Below are 20,124 nucleotides of genomic sequence, written 5' to 3'. Positions count from 1 at the left end.
GCAGCCCGGTACCGCAGAGCACGGCAGCCCGGTGCCGCAGAGCACGGCAGCCCGGTGCAGGGCCCTCGTGTGTCAGGTACACGATCACTCTGCACACCGTGTCAGCTGGGCGCTGCGCTGCTGTGCTTCACATTGCACCGGGCCCGGCCGCAGCAGGGCTGGGCGTCAGGCCCAGGCCAGGCCCGGTGGGAGGGTGGCCCAGAACCAGCGGTACAAACCGTTGTGGAAAGCCCAAGGCTAAGGCAGTAACACACTAACTGCACGAGGCTGATGTGTGTGCCATTTAGCACCGTGTCTGCCTGGGTGAGCGTGTGTGCGAGGCACTGTAGTGTACACGGGCCCTGGCTCAGAGAAGTGTTTGATTCAGTAAGGCCGAGCGGGTGTTAACGTTAAGCATGTGTTGGAGCCCTGTGCTGGAGAGCACTGCTGTTTTCCGAACCGCAGCCCAGCGCCGCACAGGACACGGGGCAGTCTGCTTGCAGGAGGGAGGGAGGAAAAGGAGACACGTGTCATGTGCTACCCCTCTGGCACAGGAGGATCTTGGGGCTCCAGTGGCGGTTGAGAGAGAGAAAAAGGAAGAAACCCGCCCTGTGGTACAGTGAAACCCTTCTGCAGCCTGAAATGTGCAGTGCAGGTGCGGAGAGTTAACACTGCAGTCTGAACCCGGGGAGCTGAAACACAGGGACAAAAGCTGCACTGGGCAGCATTAGGAAACAAACCCAGTTCCTGCTGCTGGTCCCTCTGCTGGGTTTTGGCTCAGTTTTCACTCTTAAATCCTGAACAACCCCTTAGCTCTGAGTTCCTGCATTTTAATTTTTGTAGCAAGCTGAAAGTGTGGTACACTGCACTTGGTGCAGTGCTCGGGCACACTCTAGACTGGGGTTCTGACAGCACAACATTTAACTTGTTGGTTATGAGTCATCTGTGAGGGTCTTTCTTGCTCCCCCCGCACTGCTGCCGCAGCTGGGATCAGCAGGATGTGGTGTCTGTCCAGATTCCCTCCCTGGAAAAGCATGGGGCTTGGCAGGCTTCTCCCTCACAAAATCTTTCATTCCGTTTGGTTCAAAATAGCCTGAACTGGTGACCTGCCAAAATACACTGTGAACGACACCTGTCTGAGGGGGTTTGAGGAAAGCAGCTTCCCGTAATGATGAAAGGGAAAGAAAAGGCTGTGAGTGGCTCAGATGACATGGAATGAGTGCTCTCAGTACTGCTGGGGTCCCTTTGGGTGGCTTTCAGGGTGTCAGGAACAGAGCTGAGGCCATGGGTCCTGCTGTGACTAATGTACGATTTTGTCACAGGTTCCACCGGGGCCCAGCCCTGCAGATACGATCCAGAGGACATCCATGTTTGTAGAAAAGCTCCCATGAACTTCAGCACATGCTGGACCTGCCTTTTAGACCTGACTGCTGCAGACAAGCTGGTGCTTACATTTGCAGTGGTGAGTAATAAGGCACTAAGCTTACAAGCTCTGTAAACCCACGTTTACGTTCCGGCGCAATTGGCAGGCTCAGGACGTTTATGTGCTTGGGCCTCTCAGCAGCCAGGGAAGTGGGAACAGACTCACGGTGTGTTACACACTGCTCAAGGAACAGAGGGAGCAAGAGCGCATGAGAGACCAGCTGCATCTTTTGGACTTTTAAAGAGCAGCTACTCCCTGACATGGAGCTCTTTCTGTGTGGTTGCTAATACACTGCTCTGATTTGTTCTAAATCCCTGATACATCACATACATATGTTTCTTCTGGGATTTAAAAACAAACACTAAACCTTTTCCAGGCTGATATTTCTACGTCCCCCAGTACAGCAGGAACCCTGCTTGCATCACTGCCAACATTTGTTCATTTAAAACTAGGAAATCCTACCCCAGTGGAGCGCAGGTAGGATTTGATTCATTCTGCCCTGGGAGGGATGTGTACAAAACAGCCTGGGCACAAACGGCCTCTGGAGGTTGAAGAGCTTCATTCAAAGCAAGATTATTGAACACTGCTTGTATCGAGCTCCATGTTAGTAAAGACCTGCTAAGAAACAGTCCATGTTTTTGAAGAGAAGGTAGGACTTGACACAGGACTAAAGTCCAGTGATGTGCTGTAGTGCGCCATCCAAAGCAGATTCCCTCCCAATGGAATTTACAGCCAATACGTATATAAAGACTGCGGATTTGAGAGCCCCAGCCTGAATCACACACAGCCTGACTGCCAGACGTGATGACAGCCTCTCCCCACCACTTCAGCTGGAGCAGCAGGTTCTCAGCACTTCTGTGGATCGGGAGCTTCATTCTTGGCTGGTGCAAATGGTTGCAACTCCAGTGAGCAGCCAGTTCAACGTGATTAACTCATACCCCTGAGATAGCTTGAGTAAAATCTGAATATATTTATTACTCCTTGTAATTTAGAAATGACAATGTTTGAAAGTGTTGCTATTTGGTCACAGCATCTCTTTAGCATTCTCTGCAGTCTTTGTAAGAGGGCAGGAGGAAAAGTAAGAAAACACACAGGAATCCATTAGGGCTGTACCCAGCTGAAATCTAGTGTGTTCTGTTAGTTTAAACTGCCAGCTCAGTAGCACACACTAGTCACAAGCTTGCTTACCTGTGCAAACCACTGTTAGCAGCAGGTGCTGGGTCTCTGCATGATACTCACTGTGTAACAAAACCATTTAGATACAGCTAATGTCCAGAAAAACATACTTACTGTGGCCAAAGATATGTGGCCATATTAGTTGGGCAGTTTCTCTTTACTACTCAGATTCTGTGGTCTTGTCCCTCTCTCTCACAATAGCTTAGGCCTTTGCTCTGCTTCCTCCCATACATATCTTAGTCTGCTGTATTCCATCCTCCAGTTCCTCCAAGTAATGCTTCTTGCTACATCCCCATAAAAGGCACTTGTGTATTTGCAGATGAACACTTACGAGATCCTTCAGGTCTTGGATAGCTTGGTTCTTTCCTGTCTTCCCATCAATTACCATAGTGCTGCACCTCTGGGGGCTTGTAGACATCCTGGCTCCTGAATTCCCTGTTTGGGGGCTCTGCTAACCCTTTTCCAGATTAAGAGTGAACACTGAAGAGACAAAGGTCTCACAGGCACTGACAGAGTCACTGATAGATGAGTGGCCTCACCAGCTCTTGTGTCCAGGCTCTCCAACCTACAGAGTACGAGTCAGAGGAGCCGGGTCCCAGTTCTGGCTCTGCCTGTGGTTCTCTGCATCATCGTATTCCCTCTCGGCTTCCTCAGCTGAAAAACAGGAATCATAATATTTCCTTAACCACAAAAGCTGTTGGAGGATTGCTGCATTGTTGTGAATTCCACAGATGAAAGGTACTACAGAAGAACAAACGGCAATTATTGTTTCAAACCCCTGCCCTGGGCCTGTCATCCTCAACTCACTGAATAACACTGACTCAATCGAGGAAATCCTGCCACCACAGTGAAGAAAATTATTAGTAAAGATGACTCTCTGTTGCAATAAGAGCATTTATCCGCTTGTGTTCAACTCCCTTCTGTCTGCCACTGGATGATCGGAGTCGTATAATCCCAGACACAGACTACACACTCTTAAGCAGTCTTCTATTTGGGCACTATTATTTCTTTATCCCAAACATGCTGTTACTGAATAAATTCTCTTCTTGTTATGTGCAATGACATCCACTCTGTTACAGGCTCTCCTGTGAGTCTGCTCATATGTGAGGTCTCTTGGAGCCCACACAAACAGTCAGAATGGCCAAATTCACCTGCGTGAAAGTGCACGGGGCTCACATCAGCCTTCTGCATGCATAGAGACATATGGGGTGTCTGCTGTGTGCCTTGTGGAGGTGGAGGACAGGGTGCACTGCTGACCTGGCATTCATCCCCCTTCAGCAGCCTGCTCCACTTGTAATCCCCAAGTCCAAATCCTCCTTCCAGCAGGGAGCTGTGGTTTGGATGGTGAAACAGGCACTGAAAGGTGAGGAAGAGAATCAGAAGCTTACAGGTAGTACCTCTAGCACTGCTCAGAGACACCAGGCTCCAGGTCAGCTCCCAACAGTCCCCTGGTGTTGATGTGTGTTAAACACTATTGGGTGCAGTCGTGAGGCACTGAGTGTACCCAGTTCTCACAAAACTCACTGGCCCCAGAGACACAGGTATCTCCCTCTTCTGTTCCCATAACTCTGTTTTCAAAAGACTCAGGTCCCACCCTGACACCAAGAGCAGAGAAGCAGAAAGTGTCGGTGTTTAACAGCCCTAAAAACCACTATTTGGCACAGATAAGGCTTTTTCTTGTCAAAGCCTATGGACAAAGCTTCCTAGAAGGACGTATGTACCAGTGTGAATGAAGGGTTAAAAGTAGTGCATTGGCAAAGAATAAACACACTCAGGTGTTAGTTAACAAGGTACTAACTGGGTAACTGGAGGTTCAACATAAGAGGCCACAGAGGCTAATTAAAGAGCTTTGGGTGAATGGAGGAAGCTCCTCTGAGCTTGGGGAAGAAGAAGAGGTAAAAAGCTGTTGCTGTGGTCTTGTGTTTTATGGAAAAGCTAGCACTGATGTATTTCCAGAGCAGGCAAACTGGTGTATCTTGTGTGTAAAACTAACATGACAAAAGAATTTCTGGTTTAAAGATTGCACCTGCCCTTTCCTCAGCCTCAGTGCTTTGAATTAAGCTTGAATCTTTCTGGTTTGACTTCACTGTACCTCCTCTGGAGCTTACTCAAACTGAGCCAGGCTGTGCCTGTTTGGCTGAGCCATTATCCAAACTCACTGCCTTGCATAAAGAAGGCTTTGAGGATCCTTAGAAGATTTTTGCTTTCCTATTCCCTTGGAGGATGCAGCTGGGCTCTTCAGGTGTAGGCTTGCAGATCTGCAGGTAGGTGTATTACTGGTGTGCTGAAAGTTGATAGTAGTGAAATCTCTGGGTGTAGTTTCCCATGTGAATTGTTTTGCCTGCTCAGCCTACTGTATCATGGATGTTACAATTTGGGTTGAAGCTATCTTACACTCACCCAGGTGAGACAAGGAAGAGTGAGGTGTAGCTGGAGACTGCTTTTGGGTTGCAGTTTTGATGCACGTGCCATTGCCAGGTTGCGTTTGGATTTGCAGTGGGACTGTTGAATGGTCAAGTCGAAAAGGTCAGTTTGAGGAGGAGCCCAGGTCACGCACTGACCGGGGGTGTGAGTGCACCCACCTTCAGTGCTGTCTGACAAAGCATATTCTAGCGTGAGCAGGTTCCTGGATTTCAACATGCCTTGAAGCTGGTGTAAAAAAACACTTTTCTTGGGTTTGTTTCTGGCATGTGCACAACCTCAGCTTCATCCTGAGGCAGCCACAAACCTGGTGCAGTGGGGTCTTCTTGAGCATGTCCTGCCTGTGCAGGTCCTGGTGTCTGTATCACACCTCCTGAGAACTTCAGTCCTGTTGGTCACGTTTTAGACAGCTGGAAATAAGGTCTTCTAATAAAACTGCCTTCACCTTATGGCTACACTGAACTGACCTACTGGCATCACAGTGTGGCAGCCTCTGCGGCATCTGTGTCCACAGCCACATCCCAAAACTGCTCCTTACTTCACGGTGGTGCTCAAATGCACTCAAATGGACTCATTTATGTTTCTAATTTTTGTTTCTTCCTTTCTGTGCTGCAGTAATTAAATTGTGTTTTGGATTGCATCAGTTTTGAGCTGCTTTATAAACTTCTGTTTGCATTGTGGATTCGCTGCAGGACACCGGCTGGGTTTGAATGTGCCTGAAGTGCTGTAGGAGAGCTCGTGTTTGTTGATGCTTCCGTGTGTGTACAATTCCTGGTCTGTTACTGTATACATAGGATCAATTGTTGTTGTAAGCCGTTGACAGGAGTGTGAAGCGCACTGACCAGCGCAGGCTACACCCGGTTCTTCATGGACTTTATTTTCGCACTTACTACTCGCGCTGGTGACGCTCTGTTTTTATTGCGGCTCGTAGTAGTTGTTGTGTAATAACCGTGAGCGCGCACCGCCCGGCGCAAACCGCGACCGAACTTCACGATAGAAGCGAGCAGAGCGGGCTGCGCTCTGCCCCTCGGTGCCCCGCACCCCGCCGGGGCTCGGGGTCCCGCACGCTCCCGGCTGCGCTTTGACCGGCTCTCGTCCTGCCCCGAGCCGGGGGGCAGCCGGGGCTCCCCGGCGCCGTGCGCGGGGTCTCACGGCGCGGTCCCCCGGGGCCGGGCCCGGCGGCTCCCCCTCCGCCCGGGGCATCCCCCCTCCCGGTTGTGTCCCCGCCGGCGGAGGGGGGGAGCGGGGCCCTGCGGCTGCTGGGGGTTGTAGTGCCGGGGCCCGCGGGCGCCGCTGCCCCGGCCGGGCCGGGACTACCGCGCCCACACGGCCTTGCGGCCGGCGCATGGGCTCTGGGGCGCTGTAGCGCATCTATTATACTGCCTGGCGAGGATAAAAAGAAGAGCAACTGGAGGGACTATAAGGCAAACGTTGCTGGAGCTGCCGGGGCAAAGTAATCTATTTAATCTTTCCCTTTATTTGTTAGATGCTTGGGTGTGCGCCGCTAGCGCTGGGCCATGGTTTGTGGAGGGAGGGGGGCGGGAAAGCAGCGGGACGAAAGCAAAACCCACTTGGGAAAGGCCAATGCTGATTTTCTTTAATTTCTCCCTCCCCCCCTTCTCTCTTCTTCTGCTCGTTCCTGTTGCGGGAGCCCCGCGCCGCTCCCCGCCGCCCCGCAGCCTTTGTGCGCCGCGACAATGCAACAAAGCGCGGCGGGGCTGGCTGCAGCCTGGCCATTGATTTCCTCCCGGCCCCGCCGCTCCTGCCCACCCTTTTCTTCTTCTTCTGCCGCTTCTTCCCCATCTCCTGCCCCCCCTCCCCTGCTCGCCGAGCGCCCGCAGCCGCCGGGCCGGGCTCCCCCCGCAGCCCCGCGCCCCGCGAGCGGCGGCTCCTTCCTTCTTTCCTATTCTCTGTGTGTGTTTTGCTTCTTCCCCCTCTGTCGCTCGCCTTCCCTCGCCCGCTCTCTCTGCCCGCCATCTTTTGAAGGGGAAAATAGGGGCGAGGGAAAGGAGAGCTGCGGGCGCCCTTAAAAACAAGGAAACAAGAAAGGGAAAAGAGGGGGGAAGCGGAAAGAAGGGGGGGGAGAAAAGCGGGCGGGACCCGGCGGCAGCAGCTCCCCGCTGCCGCGGTGCGCGGTCCCGGCGCCGGGGGCTCCGGCGGCGGCTCCCTGCCGGGCGCGGGGCGCGGAGCGGGGCTCGGCGGCGGCTCCGGCCATTTCCCTTCGGTGGCCGGTGAGCGCGGCCGGGCGTGCGCGGTGTTGTGCGTGCGGAGCGGTGCGGGGCTGCGCGCCTGGAGCGCACCCAACTTCGGGAAATGCGCGGAACCAGGGGCTCGCTGCCTCAGCTGGGTGCGCGTTAGAGGCGTCAAAGGGACCGCAGGTCACGGATTTATATATAGAAGTGTCGCGCTATAAATAATGGTACCGATAATAAAATGTAAAACTTCCAAACTCGTCGTGCTTTCCTCAGTGCGCGCTCGGGCTCCGCTCTCCCCGACGCTGGGCACGGTGTTACCTGCAGCCCGCTTGGTTTCGCTTTCAAACAAAGCTGTAGAGTGTTCGGGTCGCGGAGCTGCGCGGGGTCAGTGCGCGGGGCGCTGCTGCGGGATGTGCTTCCTACAGAACCGGCTTTTGACAGCGTGGAGCGGGCGTTCTGTGCGGTTCGGGCTCGGTGACAGCTCTGCGGTGTGGATGTACCTCTGTGCTGATGCCTTCGGGAGTCAAAAGTTACTAAAATAAACTTCTTTGGATAAACAAATACAATGGCTTCACTAATACTTCGAACTTAAATATATATGTTTACATCTGTCTCTAAGTGCCCGATGCTGGTAAATCTGAGCAGAGCACACCTGCTGTCCCTTGCTGGGGGAACAGAAAAGTGTTTATCTAAATATGCTGGTCAGTGTTTCCAACCTGCTCAGTGTATGTGAGTGTGCTCAGGAGTCGTCTCTAAACTGAACTGGAAGTTTAGGTTTAAAGCTTATGCTCTTGAACTGACATAGTGATAACTCTGATAGTGGAGAGGAGTTGGTGACTGTGGAGGGGTTAGGATTGCAGAACAGGTACACATCAGTCAACACAAACAGAAGCCCCCAACACTGCCTTTAAGCACACCCTGATGTGTGCTGTGCCCCGTCGCAGGTGTGGGCTGCTGCTGTTAGCACAGGAGTTTGGGGTGCTTTTAATGCTACCCCGGGAGGCTTCTGCTGAAACAGGAACTCCTGACCTCGAATTCTTCCTTTTTGGAAAGAATAAATGCTAAAATTGTGCATTCCTTAGGCCCCCACTGGTTAAAAATACTCATGCCTGGATTTGGTGTTTTGAGTAATGAGAGGTTGGGCAGAGGATAAAAGTCTTATTCAACAGCATTAGCTTGTTTGCAGTATTGTCTTTCTCTACCCATGTAGTGCTCCGCACTCGGACAGTACCTGCTGCAGTGAAGGTGTTTCACTGACCTGTGCATGCAGGGTTTAAATGAAGAAGGAACGCATGTGCGGTGTGAAGTGTCTGAGGTGTGTTCTCAAAACTGACTTTGGAGCATTAGTTCCATTGCCTTCAAATACAAACTAGGCTCTGTTGCTTCTGGAATTAAACCTTCTGTCATTTTAAGCACTGAGGGGCTGTCAAAAACTCTTGGTTCTTGTCAGTTTAAAAATACTCTGGAGAAAAGCATAGTGCGGAGTCTGATGTTGCAGGTCAGTAAGCGGCTCCTTGCTGCTTCCAAAGAGGCTCCTTCTGTCACTCTGCTGTGTAGCTGTTGTTTCTCTGCACTGCTGCAACTGCTCTGGGTGCAATGGCTTAAATCACAGTTCTTAATAATCTTGCTAAATGGCTCTTTCCTGATTTAAGAACCGTGTGTTGAGAACTTTATCCTTCAGTCATCTCCTAACCTGGTGGGTTGTCTGACAGCGGTTCTTGGTGCCCACAAACCATGTCTGCAGGCTGGGACCCAGCCTGGCAGCCCGGAGGGTGTCCCTGCCTGGGCTGAGGCAGTCGCACAGGTAGAGCAGCCTGTCCCGCTGCGGGGGGGGCACATCTCTAACTGGGATAAGTTCTGTTCAGTATTTACTGCTTCACCTGGGGCATTGTGCAGTGGGCATCCACCAGACCCCTGCTGCACTCTGAGAGCCTCACTCCTCCTCCCTGGAGTAATTTAGGAGCCTGACCGTTCTTGTTGACAGCACAAACAGCTCGGAGCCCGATCCCTGGGCAGCAGGCAGTGCTGTGGTGAGCTCTCGCCTTTCAAAGGCTTAATTACTTTTACAAAATATATTACTCTGTCAGCTTTGAGCTATCGAGTGCTCTCAGCGCAGAGCTGCACCTTGCTGAATAAATGAACAAGAATCCTTTTGCATCTCGGTGTTGGTGATTGTTTCACTTTAATCCTGGTTGCTCCTTGTTTGCTAATTTGCAGAATTCATTAATCTGCAGTGGGTTTCCCATGGCGTGTTTGAGGGTTTTGTTCTGGGTGTTGCTTTTGTTGTTTTGTTTGAAGTTGCCACATTACCCTCCAGTAACAGCCCAGAACATCACTGTAAGGGGTAGAGCTGTGGGAATTGGGAAGGAGCCCTTGTGCGCTGTGCTGTTCAGTGAGTTGTCGGGACACTCGGGATGTGTGTGTGCATCCCGAGCCTTTCATTGCACAGTGTCTTACTGTGACATTGGTGTGGTTTTGTCAAGCATTGGTGCTTGCTGGAGGTGAACAACTTTTTGGAGCACACTCTTTAACCCACTTGTTGCTGAAGCCAACATTGGGAGGGTTTAAATTCTGGGAGCCTTTGCATGGGCAAGTTGCAGTGCTGTAGCTGTGAACTTGGGGCATGATGTAAACCAGTGTCAGCTCGTCTGTTCCTCCTCCACTTGTAATGCTTTCTGTCCTAAAACCAAGCTGTTCTTTTTCAGAATAGTAACTTTAATCGTTTAAATATGTAAAAATTAAATAGGAGAAGGTGTTGCAGCACAAGTGTGCAAGGGGGGTGCTGATGGAGGACAGCAGTTTCTGTAATGAATCACTGGTGGCTCTGCTCTGTTGAGTGGAATGCTGCTTTTAAGCTAACGTATGGATCTGTGTCTGGTTTTTGAAGTCTGTCTTTTCTGTCCATGTGTTTGAGATGCTGCCCCTGAAGTAACATCTGTAGCACTTGTAAACGGTATTAATAATGCTGATACGTGCCTGTGCAGCAGGGCAGGTGATGTGAGGGGGTTAGCAGTGCAGGCTATTAGGTCACAGAGCAGGAGACAATCCTTTAAGTAGGTAATACATAGGGATTGGATGCTGTTTGCGGGGCTGTGTTTTATGCTTTGGTGCCTGTTTTCATGAAGAGGGGGTAATCTTCCTGTTACACGTAGCCTTTTAGATTCAGTTGAAAGTGGAATTGGGCTGTACCTAAGCTCCTTCCCTACCAGGTGTCAAAGACCTTGGGGTGCTATGGTTTATCTTTCAGGAAGTGCTGCAGTCTGGGCAGAGGGGTAAAGCAGGTTTAGCTTTGCTGTTTCTTCAGATGGCAAATAGCGTTGTACCTGGTAAACAACAGGTGAGGTTGTTCAGAAACCCAGGTTATGGTGTTCGGCCACCTTGTCAGTTCTGCTGTTCTGCAGCTGCCCTTGTGGGTAATTCTTTGCAGGTAGAGCAGGAGCTTGGCCATGCTCTGCCAGCGGGGAAATGCTCGAGCTCCTCTGCTTCTGCTTTTGGTTTTTCTTCACAGTGCTTTCTGTCCAGTAATTTCTTTTGGAAATCAGAGTGCAGAAAAAGAGTAATGGCAAAGCCCGTTGTGGAAAGACTGTGTCATTTGTTCACTATATACATGCAGAACCAAACTGAGTGAGTTTGAGTGTTTTTCTTGCACTGTAAAAGTGCACAGAGCACCATATGCTGATTAAAAAGGGGAAGGGCAGACTCTTTTCCAGAACACAAATGTTTGACTGTGCAGATCACATCCTTTAGAAAGCAGAAAAAGGGCCGTGCGAGGGTGTAGACGTACAATGATCCCATCGGGAGCGCTGGAGCCTGTGCGGGTGTTGCCATGCTCTGCTCAATGGGTGTACCTGGCTGCTGCTCGTGTGCACGTATCCTCTGAAACCTGGGTCCGAGCCAGGGAATGGGGGTTGGTTTGGGATTGGTTCTGGTTTGCTGTAAATAATTGAACTGACACAAGGTTTGCTGACCTGAAACCGGCAGGAGCCGTTCCGGGAGTCCCAGGATGGAGCAGCAGCAGCGTCACTTGGTGTGCAAGTCGTGCTTTGGAGAAGCTGGGCTGGGAAGTAGTAGACAAACAGAGGAACTGGGGGACAGAGCCTGGAGGGAGGTGGGTTCCGGTACTGACCCGAGCTGTGGTTTTTAGCTTTTCTTTTTATGACCATTCCATCTTGCCAACTTGGCCCTCTTTCCTGCCCTGGCATGGAGGACGCCAGTAAAGCGTGACTGCGGTTTAAGCCCAAGTGAGCAAATGGATCTGTAGTTCTGATTGGTCTTGAAGTACAGATTTGAATGCACAGGCAAGGGAGAGCAGAAGTAGAACAGCAGATCCTGTCCGTCTGGGAAGTTTAAAGTGATAATAATGCCAGAAACACTGGGAGGTGGAATAACAAAGGCAGCATCCAGCAGACAGCACTTCTTCCAGGGCCGAGTCTCCAAACTGGCCAGTCTGAAGAAGTTGTGACGGAGTCTGTGGTCTCTTCCTTTGCCCATCAGCAAGGTTTGAATTTGGGATCACCAATTTCCAACCCCCCCCCACACACACCTTGGCCAACTCCCATGTAAACATGGAGATCCCTTTCCTTGACTAGGCTGTGATTTCTTTCTATGGTGGTTTAGGAATGTGATGGAAGAGCTCAGGCTCTCCGTGCTCTTGCACATCTTCTGCTTGTACAATGGAACTTCTCAAGCTAGGACCACGTTCTGCAGCAATCCTGCAGTGAGGGATGTCCATTCAGAGCTGGGCAGCAGTGACTAGATCAGCATCATAGCCATTGTCACTGCAGCAGTGGGATTGTTCTGAACACTCTCCAGCTGCAGATGTCCAGCACTTGATCTCATTTTCTCTCTTCCATACAGACAGCCAGATAAAGGGTTGACCCAGGTAGAGGGACCAGAAAGTGTAAAGAGCTTGAGTTTTTTCTGGCTTTTCCTAAACCTTCCTTAGAAAGAGGTTTATCTGCATTGATCAATTGGTGGTATCTTGTAGGTGATAGTCTGCGGATCCCTCTGTGCTGAGGTGCTGAGCCACAGACTGTGCAGCTCATCAAGAAGGGAAGGTTGCCCAGCACTCTGCAGGATGGGGTTTGAAGTGGTTACTGAGTCACAGAGGACTGAGCTGTGTCTGTGTCGTGGTTTATACCTTACTTCCCATGTGCCTTCAGCCATGTTCCTGACTCCCCTTGGTCCCCTGCTCCCCATCCTGCTCCTGACAATTTGGGACCTTTTATGTATAGTGTGTGGCCATGTGCCAGCACCTTCCCAGGGCTTCCTTTCTGCCTGATGCCCAAGGCTGCAGGGCTTCTGCACAGGGGTGTTTGGGCACTGCAGTAACCCCTGCAAGTGCTAGATATTGCCAAATAAACAAGCAGAGTGTGTTGCAGTGCACTAGATAAGGGAGCGCATGCTCTGAGGCAGGTTCACCTTCTCTGCCATCTCTGGCTGCTCTCTGGCTTCGCCTGATTGTGAGGTGCTGTGGGCTCAGCCAGCTGGGTCACGTGAGGTAACTTCAGTGCATCTCCACCTTTCCCCTCTAGGAAGAAATGGCACGAGCAGCCTCTGCCCAGGCATGTGCTTATCCCAGACACCTTCCTTTCTGGGCCAAATCTCTGCCAAGAAATGATGGCTCAAAGAGCCCAACAGTTCTTTGCCTCCCCCATTGCCATAACGTTGTGACTCTTGTGAGAGGGAGGTCCCTACCCATTCCCTCCATGTGGTTTGCCTCCCCCAGGTGTTGATGTCCAAGTCAGCAGCTGCTCAATGTGCTCTGAAACCTGCTCGTAGATGCTTATTTCCACTGCTACAGCTGAGCGTGTGCTCCCTACAGGTCACCCAGTTAATTTCCGTGGTACTTCTGGAGCCTTTTTGCAGTGCTGTTCACTTCACTTCTGAAATCTCAGCCCAGTCCTTGCTGCAGAGTCAGGTCTCAAAGCTGAGACTCCTCCAGTCAGGGCCCCAGCACAGCGTAAAGCTCTTCCACCGCTCACACTTCCCTCTTCCTGCAGCCTTGTTAACAAAACTGCAATGTAACGGCTGTTACGGTCAAGATTGAGTGGCTTTTAGGTACCCATGAGTTTGAAGGCATGATGTGAGACATCTTAAAGCAGCACAATTCATAGGGAGCCCTGAGTGTCTGTCAGAACTGAAGGCCCTTGAAATTACCAGTTACTGCTGGCTGATCCTGCTGTTTAGGAACCCACAGGCTCCTTCCTGAGGAAGCACCTCCTGGAAGAGCCAAGGAGAGATGGAGGGTGGGAAGCCCATCTGCATAATCTGATGAGCATTAAACTAACCAAGGCAAAAGCCAAGGAACTGACTTAATCTTCTGTGATCTTTTCCCCTCCCTCACGCAGAGGTAAGTTAAGGACACATCTCCCAGGCTCAGGATGTTACTGGGGCTGTGCTCAAAATAACATGTATGAAGAGCAAATCTGTGTGAAACCAACAATTTGGTAGGCAACAAGGGCAGAGCTGCAGTGTGCCACATGGGTACTCACAAGCCAAATTCCCACTTGCTGCAGTGAAGTCAAGTGCAAGTGCTTCATCCCCAAGGCTTGAGGTGGTGACACAGTGCATACAGTGTGTGCATACAGGGCGGTACTGGCTGACAGAGCAACTCATCTGTCCTCAAGTCGTGGTCTCAAACCACAGATCCCTTGAGTCTGAAGAGCTGGCACGGAGCTGGTAGGTAGTGAGAGCTGCCTGAGGTTCAGTCCCTGTCTGGGGCTGTGGAGGGGAAGGAAGGCAGAGCAGGAGGACCTCCTGCGAGGAGCCTGTGCAGGGAGCAGCGCGTGATGCAGCAGTGGGAAGGTGCCTGCTCCAGCCCCACTGGGTCCTGCCTGGCTGCTGGCTCCATCCTGCTGCCACCAAGTGCTGCTCTGTGCGGCTCAGGGCTCACCACCGTGGTGTGAAGCGTGAGTTATGAGCACCAGCTCTGTGAGGTAGGAACAAGGTCTTGCTTTGTGTCTGCAGTGCCAAGTACCAAGGGGCTGTGGTCTCTGCACAGCCCCCATGCGCTACTGTAATGTAAATAATAATGTGGAGATAAAGCTGAGGTCAAGGAACATCTCTTGAACTTGATAATTTTCCCTGATGGGAAGATTTATGTTGCTGTTTCTGGGCTGGAGTTGTGCCAGGCTCTGGTCAGTGTCCAAGTAACTGTACAGTAATACCATACCAATGGGAGCGGAGTAGTTGGGCTCATGTGCTGACTCGAAGCTTGCTACCTTCTGATTCTGCAGTCAGCACGACCCCAGCCTGCCCTGCAGGAGCAGCCCCAGGCTGGGAGCTGCCGTTGAGTGCTGCCAAAGGAAGCACAGCCCGTGGGTGAGCAGCAGCTCCCTGGCACAGCGCACGGCTCCCGGCGCTCCGGAGCTGCCTTGAGGATTGTCTCCAGCGCTGCAGCCAGGTCCTCCCGCCAGCACAGGGAGTTACCTGCGTGCTCGCCCCGCGCCAAGTGTCTGCCCTGACTGACCCCTGTGAGCAGCTCAAGGAAGGAAAACCCCAGATCCTTGCAGGCTCACTGGGTTCTCGAGGCCTCGTTTGGCTGAGGGATTCAGCAGACCCCGCAGCTCTGCTGGATTCCACGCTCAGGGTGCAGGTTAGCGCAGACGGGCAGACTGACGCTCCAGAGAAGCAAGATTTATTTGGGAGTTTGGGTTTTGCTTTTAATTATCCTCCCAGACAGGGTTGATTAAGAAGGGGCAGAAAGGCACAGTCGGAAAGCGGTGTACACTCATCATGTGGGACAGCAAAAGGCTGTACTTGAAACTGTGTTATCAAAACCGCACATGTGCAAGTGATGCATGAGCCAGGGCTCGCTTCGGCAGCCTTCGTTCAGGCTTGTTCAGTACCTGTTCGGTGATGTCCTGGTTCGCAGCTGGGCTCTGTTATAGTTCAAATAATTACTGAGACCAGTGCTACTCCTGTAGATGAAGTGCTTAGCCTAGAACTGTGTGTTTGGATTCTCCCTGCAGTTACAGGCAGTATGTGTAAGCTGCCTGGGTTTGTGTGCGAGTCCACTCAAGTGCCGTGTTGGATGTGACAGGCAGTCGGGATGTCAGGTGGTTGTGCCTCTTGCTTTCCTCATGTCATGCGTCAGGGCTCCCAACTCGGAGACAATGCAGTGAGCTTTACATGGAGTTGCAAGCTGTGGGTTTGCTAGCTTGGATCAGCACATTCATGGGTGTTTGCATTACATTCTAACTGTATTCCTTAACCGTATTCTTCTGCTGCCTCATGTGTTTTCTTTGCACAAAGATGCTCTCTGAGCCAAATAACTGATCCTGTGAAGCTTACTAGTTCTCTGCAGGCTTTGAATTTGGAAATTGCTGCTCTGCTGTGTCTTGGGTCTTGAGCTGTGCCCATCATCAGTATGGTGTGTTACAGGGAACAAAGCAGATGGAGTAAAGAGCCTGAGTTCAAATGCTGTCAACAGCAGAAGTGTCTTAACATGCCTATTTCTAGTGAGTATCCGTACTTACACATTGTCCTCTTCTCTCGCTTGGTCTAGGTTGTATGGTTGGACCCTGGAAATGGGATGTCAGTCCCATTCAGGGAGCATAAAGGAAGAAGGAAGGTTTCCCGGTTGCTGTGGCTGTGACAGCGCGTGAGAGCCAGCGCAGGAAGATGTCTGCGGTCACGGCAGCGGTCCCGGCTCCGCAGGGCCCTGTCAACCCGCCGCCTCCGGAGGTCACTAATCCCAACAAGCCAGGCAGGAAGACCAACCAACTGCAATATATGCAAAACGTGGTGGTGAAGACCTTGTGGAAGCATCAGTTTGCTTGGCCTTTCTACCAACCTGTTGATGCAATTAAATTGAATTTGCCGGTACGTATCTGTCACCTCCTGCTTGGCATCCTGCTCTTGGACAGCTTTCTGCTGGGGAGAGCAGTCTTCTGGTTAGGTTGGATTTGGGCATCACTGAAATGCTCTAAGATTCACTGAATTAGAAGCTCTTTCAGAGCTGAAGAGGTGCAGGTCTCTGAAGGAGAAAACTGCTTCACTTAAATACAGGCACCAGCACCCCTGTGCACCCTCCTGTCAGCTCAGCCCAGCACCCACTGCACACTCACTCTGGCTGCTTAGACTGAAAGGGTTTTGTGGGATTCGGGGAGCGTGTTCTGGGATGTAAGGTCAGGAGAGCTCCAGTTACAAGTTATAATCCCAATGTATGGACTGGACCAGGAGTCTTTTTGACCTGTGTGATGCTGTTGCTGGGTGCTATTTAAAGTGCTAACCAAAAGAGTAAAACACTTCACGCTTGTAGAGCACTTCTCTAAGTCTGTGCTCATTTGTGTCTTCTCTTTTTGGAGTTAGTTTCTCAGTGAGGCATTTTGAGGTGGTTTTAGGGAAGGTTACCAGGAAACAGAGGGGAGTCAGTTGGAAGAACAGTTTTCCATGCGTGACCTGAGTATGCACCAGCCCAGCAGCCGGCAGGTTCACCTCTCCTGCCCTGGCATGCCTTGCCTGGAAATACCAGTGCCTCAAATCACTCTTGAGGGCTGGGCTCAGCGGCCGGTGGCTGTACGTGTGCTGCCTCTCTCTAGCATGAGAAAATGACAGAGCACAGCCTGGGTCACCTCAGGCCAATCACAGCATCTGTGTGTACTTGAGACCAGCCCAGAGAGAAACTGGGTTAACACGTGGAAGCCTTTTAAGTGCTAAAATGCCCTTAAACGAGAGACTGAAACTTAGCACAGTCTGAAGTGACACCATCCACCTCCTAAGGGCGGTCACAGCACAAACAGCTCCCAGGCAGAGCTGCTCAGGGTCTGTATTTTCCTCATGTGTTACTCCTAGTGCCTCCTCCGGCCAGCTGTCCTTCTTAAAGGCAGGTAACAACCAGGTAGCCATTTGTGTGTGTGCTTGAGCATGTACTAGGGGAGACTGGTGCTTCGTAGTCAAGTTCATAATAATGATAGCTTAAAAAGCTACAAGTTAGGAAACAAATGAAAGCAGAGGTGATATTTACAGCTTGCGCAAAACCTTGGGGATGTGTTTTTGGGGAGGAGGGATGAGGAGGAACCTGGGGCTGTAGAGGGAGGCGTGAGCAACACTCCGTGTAGCAGGAGATATAAATAGCATAATTCCTGCTTCTCCAACAGGATTATCACAAGATCATAAAAAACCCCATGGACATGGGGACGATCAAGAAGCGCCTGGAACACAACTACTACTGGAGTGCCAGTGAATGTATGCAGGATTTCAACACCATGTTTACAAACTGTTACATTTACAACAAGGTAAAGAGCCCAGACAAGCCTTTAACTGGGGCACTGCCTGGAAAAGACCCACCTACGATTGTTGGAGTGTGGGTTTTGAGCAGGGCCAGCTCTGCTGTGCATTTTCAAGGGTTTGAAATACCACTAATTGTAAGCACATTACTTGAATGCACAAAGCTGTCTTTGTGCTGTGGCTTTCTTCCCCCAGACCAGTTAAAAGGGCAAACGTGCCTTTTAGTTCTAGGTAGGTTTCTGTTCTGGGGTTATGTAGCAAGTGTTTACTGATTGTATGTTCAGTTAGGAGCTCCTTAAGATGAGCTATGGTTTATGCAGTGCTTTGCAGATGCTCTGCAATGTCAGTGCTATGTGTTACACTGGCTGTCTACCAGTAACTAGTATCTTAGCAGCAGAGAGCAGTTCAGGAAGTGTAACTCTCTTCTCTGCCTATGTCTTGTCTGTACTTGTGCACCTTCAGATGGGTTGCTATTTGGGGTTTGGCTTGCTTGCTGTTTTGTTAGGGTGTTAAAAGCCGCTGCTCTTTGTGTTTGTATTTTCTGCAGTGGTTTGTCATCGCTGACCTATGCTGAGAACAAGCTGAAATAAACATATTCATTAGCTTGAGCCACAGAGTGAGTGTTCACACTGCTGTCCTGGCCTTGCTGGCAGCAGGGGGGACAGCTCATCTGTTCCAGTTTGCAGCCCCACGCTGTGGCACAGGATGCTGGTTGCCTGGCTCCTGCAAGTCCTGATAACTCTCTGGATGCAGCGTTCTTAGAGGCTGTAATTAACTGCATGCTAGGCCAGAATAGAAGAGCACGAGGGCAGCATGCAAGGAGGCAGAGGAGCAGGTCTCTTTATTGTCATAGCTGGGATAACATCATTTATTTGAAGGGCAGTTCCTTGGGGATTTCAAAGCCTGATCTTGAACCTCAGTGCTTCTCCTAAGTGGATGATACAGCATGGGCTTGTGTTCTTCTTTCTGCAGCCCACAGATGACATCGTCCTCATGGCCCAAGCCCTGGAGAAGATCTTCCTGCAGAAAGTTGCTCAGATGCCTCAGGAGGAGGTTGAGTTGTTACCCCCAGTCCCTAAAGGCAAAGGTCGCAAGCCATCAGCGGGCACACAGGGTGCAGGTACTGACCCAGTGCAGTGACATTGACCCTTACAAGCCTGTTGCTGAGGCCTGAGCCACCTTCCAGCTGCCTGGTTTGCAGGTGGGGAAGGGGCATGGAAGGAGCACGTGATCTGATGGTTAAAGCAGTGGTTTACCCAGTCTTCCAGGGCTTGATGTCTTAAAGCCACTCTGCATTTGTCATACAAACACCTTCCCGTCTGTCACCTACCCATCTACACAGAGCTTGTATGCAAAGAATAAACCGAGGCAAGAAGAGGCAAGGTAGTTAAACATGCTGGTCTGCCATAAGTGACAGACTGTGATGTGTATACCTGTATAGACCTGGGTTTATACAGCTCACCCCAGGTCCTGGGAGAAGCCTGACACAGCAGAAAGTCGTACTCCAATCTTGCTCATCCCTGAACCTCGTGTAATGTATTTCTTTTGTGCGCATGATTGCAACATCATAGAATCAAGTTTGATCAGCAGAAGGGAGGGATTTATTAATCCACTGCAAAAGACTGTAGACCATTGCATATCAGTAGGAACTAAGTTTAGTTCAGCTTACCTGGAATTGATTTTAAATGGATTTGGGACTAAACTGTCTGTAAGCACAATAAAACCATTCATACAGGAGTTCGAGTGGGCTGAATTAAACTGTTGTAACTTCTTTTCTGTAAACAAGGTCTGATTGTTGCTCTGGGAAAGTCGAATGTTCGTCTTTACTTTCCCACATCTCAGGTGCCAAACGGAGCTACAACTTCATCCAAGCTCAGAGAAATTTGTCTTTTCAGCATCCGTTGTTAAAAGCTGCTGTAAAACCGTAGAGGAGTATTGCTACTTTGGTTATTAGTTATTACATTTGTCCCCTTTAACTTTACACTAGTGGGCAGTTCTTCAACAGTGCGAGTCTGTCCTCGGTTCAGCAGTAGCAGTTGTTTTTCTCCATCTTAGTAGCTGTTGCACTGCTGTGTTTTTGATCTGCAGCCTGAGAACAGTGCTGATAAAACCGATGTTTTCAGTTCTTTCTAAGTGATGTTTACTTTGACCAAGGACTTTCTGAGTCTCATGCGCTGCCAGGGAGGAGGGGGAGTCGGGAGGAAGCAGAGACAGGACACCTGACACAAACTAGCCAAAGGGGTATTCCATCCCACAGCACGTCATGCCCACTATATAAACTGGGGGCAGTTACCCGGAAGGCCCAGATCGCTGCTCGGGTCGGGCTGGGTGTCGGTCAGTGCGTGGTGAGGAGTTGTATTCTCTTCCCTCGTTATTTCCCTTATCATCATTATTGGTGGTAGCAGTAGTGGTTTTGTGTTATACCTTAGTTACTGTTCTTATCTCAACCCCTGGGAGTTGTGTTCTTTTGATTCTCCTCCCCATCCCTCTGGGAGCGGGGGGGGGAGGAAGAAGGGGGGGAGCGAGCGAACGGCTGCGTGGTTCTGAGTTACCGGCTGGACTTAAACCACGACAAAGTCTAAGGTAAGAGACTTGCCTCACTATCGGGAGGCTTAAGCTCTACTCTCAGCTCTGTTTCTTTGGTTGTATAACTTGTGGCAAATCTGAAGTGGTTTGGCCTTTTGGGTATTTAGGTGG

General features: G+C 50.7%; 1 protein-coding gene across 9 annotated transcripts in view; it reads left to right on the top strand.

Annotated features, from left to right (window-relative positions):
* The first annotated feature begins 6 nt into the window (after positions 1 to 6).
* The window catches only part of BRD3 (bromodomain containing 3), a 34,795-nt gene continuing 14,677 nt past the window's right edge, over positions 7 to 20,124 (top strand). For 6 of the 9 annotated variants that reach the window (XR_010616214.1, XR_010616215.1, XR_010616217.1 and 3 more), the window contains exons 1-4: positions 6,245 to 6,452; positions 15,704 to 16,020; positions 17,298 to 17,435; positions 18,400 to 18,547. Coding sequence is in view for 4 of the 9 variants with exons in the window: in XM_065696129.1 (XP_065552201.1) it covers positions 15,820 to 16,020; positions 17,298 to 17,435; positions 18,400 to 18,547 (487 nt within the window). In the remaining 5 variants the exon portion in view is untranslated. Of the gene's footprint in view, positions 77 to 1,301; positions 1,442 to 4,416; positions 4,474 to 4,728; positions 4,843 to 6,244; positions 6,453 to 15,703; positions 16,021 to 17,297; positions 17,436 to 18,399; positions 18,548 to 20,124 lie in introns of those variants that run through there. The other 3 variants (XM_065696132.1, XM_065696130.1, XM_065696133.1) reach the window with 3 other exon arrangements.

Source organism: Lathamus discolor, chromosome 15 (assembly GCF_037157495.1).
Source record: "Lathamus discolor isolate bLatDis1 chromosome 15, bLatDis1.hap1, whole genome shotgun sequence".
Taxonomy (NCBI): Eukaryota; Metazoa; Chordata; class Aves; order Psittaciformes; family Psittacidae; genus Lathamus; species Lathamus discolor.
The sequence above is the reverse complement of the archived record's forward strand: the minus strand, read 5'-3'. Positions and strand labels throughout refer to the sequence as shown.